The sequence below is a fragment of the Vigna radiata genome, chromosome 7 (assembly GCF_000741045.1).
Source record: "Vigna radiata var. radiata cultivar VC1973A chromosome 7, Vradiata_ver6, whole genome shotgun sequence".
In the NCBI taxonomy this organism is placed as follows: domain Eukaryota; kingdom Viridiplantae; phylum Streptophyta; class Magnoliopsida; order Fabales; family Fabaceae; genus Vigna; species Vigna radiata.
In genome coordinates, this window is record NC_028357.1 from 1,846,663 (window position 1) to 1,852,741 (window position 6,079).

General features: G+C 35.4%; 1 protein-coding gene across 2 annotated transcripts; it reads left to right on the forward strand.

The window, feature by feature from the left end:
• Positions 1-2,296: 2,296 nt before the first annotated feature.
• LOC106767851 (protein SHI RELATED SEQUENCE 1) lies at positions 2,297-5,417 on the forward strand. 2 transcript variants are annotated; one of them, XM_014652804.2, is made up of 3 exons: positions 2,297-2,798; positions 3,580-4,149; positions 4,791-5,417. In XM_014652804.2, exons 2-3 carry the CDS (start codon positions 3,600-3,602, stop codon positions 5,168-5,170), a joined length of 930 nt encoding a protein of 309 aa, XP_014508290.1. In that variant the 5' UTR covers positions 2,297-2,798; positions 3,580-3,599; the 3' UTR covers positions 5,171-5,417. The 2 variants fall into 2 exon arrangements, with proteins under 2 accessions (XP_014508290.1, XP_014508291.1); XM_014652805.2 differs by lacking the exon at positions 2,297-2,798 and having other exon boundaries at positions 2,863-4,149; positions 4,794-5,417.
• Positions 5,418-6,079: the final 662 nt, after the last annotated feature.

The window sequence follows — 6,079 nt, forward strand, 5'->3', positions numbered from 1 at the left end:
TTATAAACCAGTATTTGGATTTCCCAATACTTATAAACCAAAAGTCATTAATGCTATTTTTGGTGATCTTTCGGTGAGCTACAATAATGACTAATAAATAGATCTCTAAAGAAATAACTGGTTAAGACTGTACAACGAATAAAAGAAGAAATTGAATGTGGGTGGCGGGTTGAGAAGGAAAAGTGAATGCAGTTGGTTTATCTAGTAAAATTTACTTTTCTTTTTTTGTCATTGCAAACTCTTGCGAGAAGTTAAGGTTTGCTTGGTGCAGTGTCTAAAATTTCAAACATTGTCAAATACATTGTTTTTAAAGTGCTGGAATGAGACCATTGTATTGTAATGGTTCCAAAATACTTTGGAGGAATTTTTGTGTCATTAACTTAGATTATAGTGGAAGAAGTCCTTTTGTCACGTCCCTTTTGGAGTGATGAGCTGAATTTGTTTTGCAGATGAGTTGACTTGAATCCTGAATAACTAGAAATGCTCTTAGGAGATTTTTGTCTTCTAGAAAGTCCTTGGATAGTGTACCTTTTAGATGGGGTTTCTTAAATGCTTCATTACCAATGGAACACTTTCAATATTTTCCCATTTTTTTTTTATTTTTTTTAAATTTTTTTAATAATTTGTCATATCCATGACTCTTCCTAGCTTAATTAGGAATTTGGTTTTTAAAATCAGAGAGTTGGACAATTGTACTAATAAGAACCAAATTTCAAATGATTACGCAAACATTATTATTTTTTATATCCAATTCAACAAATTTAATTTAGAGGGGAAACAAATTATGTCACACAACATTATTTTCTAAATAGGTCTAGTTTTTAAAATATCTCACGCAACTTTACCTTATTTACTTGATATGTATTATTTTTCAAAATTTGATTCATATTTTGGATGTCTATTGGATAATAACATTTATAAATAGACTAAGTAGCCTATATCCCTAAGTAGGCCAACATTCCTCTGAATGGGTTAGTAAGCCTATAATTTTTAAAAGGCTGGGAAGAAGTGAATTTATAAATAAATAAAATATGTTAATTAAAACTCTAAATAAATAAATCACTTCATTCATGAGCCTTTTTCAAAGATCAACATATTTATTTTTTCAAAATTGACTTTGATAAATAAGTTAATTTTCATATTAAATATACATGTCTTAACTTTTAACTCAATTTTTTCTTACCTATCATCAATCATTATTAGAATAAGCTATATTATAATTACTATATTGGTTAAATATATTAGTAAATAAACATCAACAGTTTGAAGAACAAAATGTAGTAAGTTAAAATAAAGCTGCTTGTAATTATTATAGGAGTGTTGTAATTATTTGAACATAGGTGCACTTATAATAGCAGTTAAAGATAAAATAAGAATACTTTAGTGATAATTTTTTTTTGTTTTTGTTTTTGGATGGTGGGATTAGAAGTGAATGAGTGAAAGAAAATAAAAATAACAAAAAAGAATAAAGAAACATAATAATAATAATTGATTAGAAATGAAAATAGTTTTGAAATAGAACAAAACAAGACAGAAATTATTTTTATTATAATATTATTCTTTATATATTATTATCATTTATTTATTATAATTTTAAAAATTGAAAATGTAGATTGTATTAGTGAAAAAACATTTACCACTAAAATTATGAAATAATTAAAAGCTTGTATATTATAGAAAAAGGTGTTCAATGAAAAGTTGATGCATTTAATATTTTGGAAAGAAAAGCATTTAAGATTTTAAGGATAGAAAAGAGGTGCTACCAAAGTTAAGATTCATTATTATTTTAGTTTATTAACAATTAGTTGAAGTGTATGTGATGCTAAGAAGATACATAAGGAGTAAAGATTTGAAAAAACACATTAGAAAATAGTATAAAAGAAAATGATTTTATAATATTATTTTTTGAGTTTGCATTAACTTTGATGATACTTGTTGAGACTGTAGTTACCAGAAAATTACTGTAAGGAAAGGTTGGATAAAAAAAAATGAGAAATTTGAAAAAAGAAAGAGAAAAGGTACAATGACAATTTGGTGGCGCTGTGTTCCCCTGTTTGAACGCATATTTGTTTGAGGCCACATGATTATTTTCATGGAAATTCGATCTGGTTGCCTCTTTTTCACCCGTCCAAATCCCTACCTCTTATATAATATAACTAATCACCCCACTGTTTTATTAGTTCATTGTGACAAAGAGCACATATAAAGTATTTTTTAGAGACGAGTTAATTTAATTTGCATGAAAGAAAAAAAAGATAATGTGAAATGTGAAGAGGGTGATAAAGATTAAGGAGGGGACAAGAGAATTTTATTTTAATGGAAGCGAAAACCATAAATTAATGGACACAAAAGGGGCAATGTGTCACGAAAAGCAGCGGGTTTTCCGGTGCAAAGGACGAGGGACGCAGAAAGCTGTTTCTGTGACACGTGGCAGGGATCATGGCCGTTGAAAGAACATGGGAAATTTGTAGCATCGGTGGGGATGAGATGGATGACATTACATTCATTCGGTTGCATTGTTGAGGAGAGAGAGAGGAGAAGGGAGTACTTGCTTACTGTGCAGTGTAGTGTAGTGGTTTTGTCATCGTGCGAACTTAAACACACAGGCTTCAGACACAAAAGGAGGAACTGCTCAGAACTAAAAAAAGAGCTCATAAACTCTGCAGAAAAAATCAGAGAGATAGAGAGAGAGAGAGAGTGTGAGGGGTTATTAAATTGAAGGAGCATCAGAGGGTTGCAGAGAGAAAGAGAGGGGCATGGCGGCGTTTGCAGTGCAGCGATAGCTGTAAAAAACTGTGGTACTGTTGTTGGTGCTGTGCTATGCTCTTTATTATTATTAATGCATAAATATATAATGTATATATTCAATTCATTCATTCACATATATACATATACATACAACACAATTACAAACAAACGCTGAATTCGGAGAGTGACCTAAGAATTGAAAGCGCGATTAACGCTGCCCGACACTGTTCGACGCCTGTCCTTAACCAACGAAGCTTCAATTACCCTTTCTCCAACCACAACGGCTAACCCATACCCATAACCACATGCTGTAACACAACACAACACCCAACACACTCTTCTTCAAATATTTTAACCATTTTTTCACCCTAAATAAAAATTAAAATACCATTCTGTGTTTTGTTTTTCTGTTTATGCTGCTTGTGTTTTATGTCTCTGATTGTGTGTGGAGACTACACTATTCATGACTCTACACTACACTACACAACACAAAATCCAACCAACAGAGTTATAATTTCCTCAACATAAATTCAACCCAGTTCTAGTTGCTATTGTTATTATTACTTGTATTATATTTATTGTTGTTCTTGTCCCTCTTCTTCTCACTCCCAAATCCCAATTCTCAACCCCACGCCTCATTCAAAGCTCAAAACCCAGAGAATTAATTCAACCAATAGTTACAACTGGCAACTTATACCCGTGTTCTTTTGTTTTTCTTTCTCTTTTTTCTTATTTTTACATGCTTGCTTCTTTCTTCTTTTTGTTCTTTTCAATATCAAACAACCCACACCCATCCAGTTTTCTGATATGGATTTTGGGCCACAATTGAAGCTCGGGTCAGGTGCAGAACAATGGCGGGTTTGTTCTCATTAGGCGGAGGGAGAGGGACTAACAACAACCAGCAAGACAACACTACCAACAACAACGAGATTCCTCCAGCCGAGACCCTATTCTGGTATAGCAAAACCGACGACGTTTCATCCTACCGAGGGTTCGAGCTATGGAACCAGCAGCAGGAGCAGCATGTGATGCCACCGCATGCGCGCCCTCTCCTGCAGCGAGATCTTTACTCCTCCGGTGTCGGACCCAGTCGAGGCGTCTCCGATGATCACTCCTCGTCTAGATCAGCGTTTGTGGCGATGCGCTCGGCGGAGGGTGGAATAAGCTGCCAGGACTGCGGGAACCAAGCCAAAAAAGATTGTCCACACATGCGGTGCAGAACGTGCTGCAAGAGCCGCGGCTACGAGTGCCAAACCCATGTCAAAAGCACTTGGGTTCCCGCTTCCAAACGTCGCGAGCGTCAGCAACAGCTCGCTGCCTTGCAAGAGCAGCAGCAACAACAGAGAGACCTTTCCAAACGGCCAAGGGACCCAACAGCTTGCACTCGTTTGCCCTCGTCAGGTACATAACACACTCACTTCCTCACCCACCAACTAATTCACTTCCAGTGCTTCTTGTTTTGTCTTTGTTTGTTCACAGTGATGCACACAGAAGGACTCGCAGTTTCTGTGATTGAGTGATGAATGAGAGTGGGGAAATAAAGGAAAGGAAAAGAAAAGAAGAGAATCTTTCGCCAGGGAAATTCTCTGAAAAGATATCGAGGGACTGGTGAGAAAGTTTTGGAAGTATACCTGCAAACAATGGAACCGTATCGATTGCGTGTGAACCAAAATCCACCATTTTCATATATCAGCTTTTCTTCTTTCTCTCTTTTTTTTTTTTTAATTTTTTTTTCCTTAGCCCTTTCCCTTTCCCAAAACACTGTTATGTATTAGCCCTGACGAATGAATGGATTGACAGCAAGAAACTGTTTTTCCTCCTCTTTCTTAGCACATTCTCTCTCTCACTTCCACGCACATCCAGTCGCCTCCTTCACTTTCTTTCTTTGTTGGTTATTAGGTTCTAGTTTTTCAGTAAAAAGACCCTTCTTTTTTCTTTTTTTGTTTCAGTCTGATGCTTTTCTTTCAAACCATGGATCATGTAGCTACATGCCTAATGTTGTTTCTTTTTTCTTTTTTCTTTTTTTTGTTGGAAAAAAAAAGAAGGGTTAGAAGAAGGGCATTTTCCATCTGTGGTGAGTTCTCCTGCTGAGTTCAGGTGCGTGAGGGTTAGCTGCGTGGAGGATGCTGATGACAGGTATGCATATCAAACGGCTGTGAACATTGGGGGACATCTGTTCAAAGGAATCCTTTATGACTATGGTCCTGAGAATAGCAATAATAATAACAGTAATAATAGTAATAATTACATGGCCGGGGAGACCTCTGCTGGTGTTGCTGGAGCTCAGCCCTTGAACCTCACTGCTTCTGGCGTTGTCACTTCTTCTGGGGCACTTGTTGATCCTTCCTCCTTGTATTCCGCTCCCGTCAACACTTTCATGGGTGGCAGTGGTACGCAATTCTTCCCTCACACAAGATCTTGAAAAAGGAAAAACAATATGGGAACTATGCGGATTGTATTCCACATACTTCTCCTTCACCAACTTTGTGTTTCTATCATTTGATGTTATTGTTCTTCAGAACGAGGCCTAGAGGTAAATTTGACACTCATATTGAAGTGAGAGAGAAAAAAAAAAAAAAGACAGGAGAGAACAAGAGAAAATATATATATGGATGTTTTTTTTTGTGCAAATTATCAATGGTTAGTTCAAAAATAGATCATTCTTCTTCTCCTTGTTGCAAACCAGCTAAAGTTATTTGTTTCTTAGCTTTGTACGATATAAGGACACATCTGGTTCTAATGTTGTAGTTTGGTGTAGAGTGTCTTCTTTTGTTTGATCAGTTGCAATATTATAGTATTTTATTTTTTATAATTTTTTCGAGCCCCTCTTTGGTGCTGAATTATATCACTTTGTTTTCGGTTGGTTTTGAACTTGGAAACTGCTTTTTTTTTTCCCTGTTTACCAGTCTACTATCTGGTTAATTGAACTGGAAATACAGTTTTGATCTTTATTTGGATTGAACGACTAACCTCGAAGAAAACTTGTTTAGTTCCTTCATATTTTGGATGGGGCGGGTCCAACCATGCACGAGCATATTCAAGTTTTAAAGGTGAAAGATCTCTCTCTCTTTCCCTCTTCCCATGTGATGATACTGTAATTCCATTATCTAACTTTGCATAGACGTGACGTTGAATTTAAAATGGGAAATATTACTTATCAATGTGCTCATATTTAATGCACATGCAGGAAAACTATACGTATATAGGGGAACACTGCATTTTATGTGTAAGGAATACAGCATATGGCATAACATACTAGAGTATATTGTTGTTAAAGTAAAACTAAAATAAGTAAAACAAATATAAAGGCTACGATTTCTGAACTTTCCTT

Excerpts from the sequence above, each read along its gene's own strand:
- LOC106767851 (XM_014652804.2), top strand. The coding sequence starts at position 3,600 with ATGGCGGGTTTGTTCTCATTAGGCGGAGGGAGAGGGACTAACAACAAC. Across the intron at positions 4,150-4,790 it reads CACTCGTTTGCCCTCGTCAG|AAGGGTTAGAAGAAGGGCAT; the intron begins GTACATAACACA and ends GGAAAAAAAAAG.